Below are 1,632 nucleotides of genomic sequence, written 5' to 3'. Positions count from 1 at the left end.
GTCGTGTGTCGTCTGTACGTGTCGGTTACGGTTGGTTACGTACGTAGTCGGTAGTTACGTTCGTCGTGTCGTCGTGTCGGTGTGTGTGTGTGTGTGTGTGTGTGTGTGTGTGTGTGTGTGTGTGTGTGTGTGTGTGTGTGTGTGTGTGTGTGTGTGTGTGTGTGTGTGTGTGCATGCATGACTGCCTGCATGCGTATGTGCATGCGTGCGTGTATGCGTATGTGCGTGCATGCGTATGTGCGTGCATGCGTGCGCGCGAGTGCATACATATGTATGTGTGCGTGCATGAGCGCCTGCATGCGTACATACATACGTGTGTATGCATACCTGCATCCATATGTGCTCACAGCTAAATATTGTCGCCCAACAATTGTCTCACGCTCACACAGCAATACTTACTTCTACATGGAACCAGAGGCACGTGTGCATGTGTGTGTGTAGGAGGGTGGGGCACAAACGCTTCAGAGGGGACGTACACCTCCACCGGATGTACAGCGGATAAATAGATGGACGCCGCGAGGCGAGTGGACCCTGGCTGCGGGTGCGTCTGCGAGCAGCAGGTGGCAGTCTAATTCTCCCGCCTGCCCTTCCTGCGGAGTGGCCAACCCTGCGCATTCTTGGCTAGACTGACGCCGTTGGTGGCGCTTCGAATCTCCGTCGTCGAGCTCGAAGTGATACCGTTGCTGATGCGTGAATCCTTCGCCAGGTGGCCATTGCAGACCGTTCCGTTCGCACTGCTCTCGCTCTCCTGCAAAGCAATGAAAGCAAGCGGACTCTATACATAGATCCGCACCTCGATTGCCACGACACGCCACGTTTCCTGTCATCACGTGCAGAGGGCGCCACCGTGTGAAAACAAATGAACGTGCTCTCACTGCTTTCTAGCCTCACTAACACAGCACGAGGGTGACAAAACACACGACCCACCTTCGATTCCCTCGTGATCCCACCACCGTGACAGGGGGGGGGGGGCGCCACCGTACATAAAACATGTGAACGTCACCTACCTGCGGCTTCTTGGCGCCATTGCGCGCGCGGTAGGTGTGGCGGTAGAAGTTCCCGAACAGCACGATGAAGGAGAAGGCGTAGCATATGAGCGTGTAATGCATCCACTTCGGGAACGGACAATGCACGTAGAGGCCGATAAATCCGTGACCGATGCCCATGCAGAACTGCACCTGTGTTAGCGAGAGCAAGAGGAAGAGAGAGAGAGAGACGCAAGATGAGCAAGACACGGAGAGAGAGAGACGCAAGATGAGCAAGACACGGAGAGAGAGAGAGACGCAAGATGAGCAAGACACGGAGAGAGAGGGAGACGCAAGATGAGCAAGACACGGGGAGAGGGAGGCGCAAGATGAGCAAGACACGGAGAGAGGGAGACGCAAGATGAGCAAGACACGGGGAGAGGGAGATGCAAGATGAGCAAGACACGGGGAGAGGGAGGCGCAAGATGAGCAAGACATGGGGAGAGGGAGGCGCAAGATGAGCAAGACACGGGGAGAGAGGGAGACGCACGGGTCGCGTTTATAACTTACTTATGCTTATATGTAAATCAAGAAAAAATCTATACTATTATAATCATATATTATTAATATTAACAAGAGCTGATAATACCAGCTATTACGAATGTTA

The 1,632-nt window shown here is 53.7% G+C and overlaps 1 protein-coding gene across 1 annotated transcript in view; it reads right to left on the bottom strand.

Moving 5' to 3' along the window:
- Positions 1–255: 255 nt before the first annotated feature.
- The window catches only part of LOC106818690 (elongation of very long chain fatty acids protein 4-like), a 7,353-nt gene continuing 5,976 nt past the window's right edge, over positions 256–1,632 (bottom strand). Inside the window, exons 6-7 of the mRNA XM_014823370.1 lie at positions 1,008–1,178; positions 256–748 (exon numbers count right to left, since the gene is read on the bottom strand). Coding sequence (XP_014678856.1) covers positions 569–748; positions 1,008–1,178 — 351 coding nt within the window. The 3' untranslated portion in view covers positions 256–568. The remainder of the gene's footprint in view (positions 749–1,007; positions 1,179–1,632) is intronic.

The sequence above is a fragment of the Priapulus caudatus genome, unplaced genomic scaffold, assembly GCF_000485595.1.
Source record: "Priapulus caudatus unplaced genomic scaffold, Priapulus_caudatus-5.0.1 Scaffold2434, whole genome shotgun sequence".
In the NCBI taxonomy this organism is placed as follows: Eukaryota; Metazoa; Priapulida; class Priapulimorpha; order Priapulimorphida; family Priapulidae; genus Priapulus; species Priapulus caudatus.
Note: the sequence above shows the minus strand (reverse complement) of the source record. Positions and strands in the feature narration are given on the sequence as shown.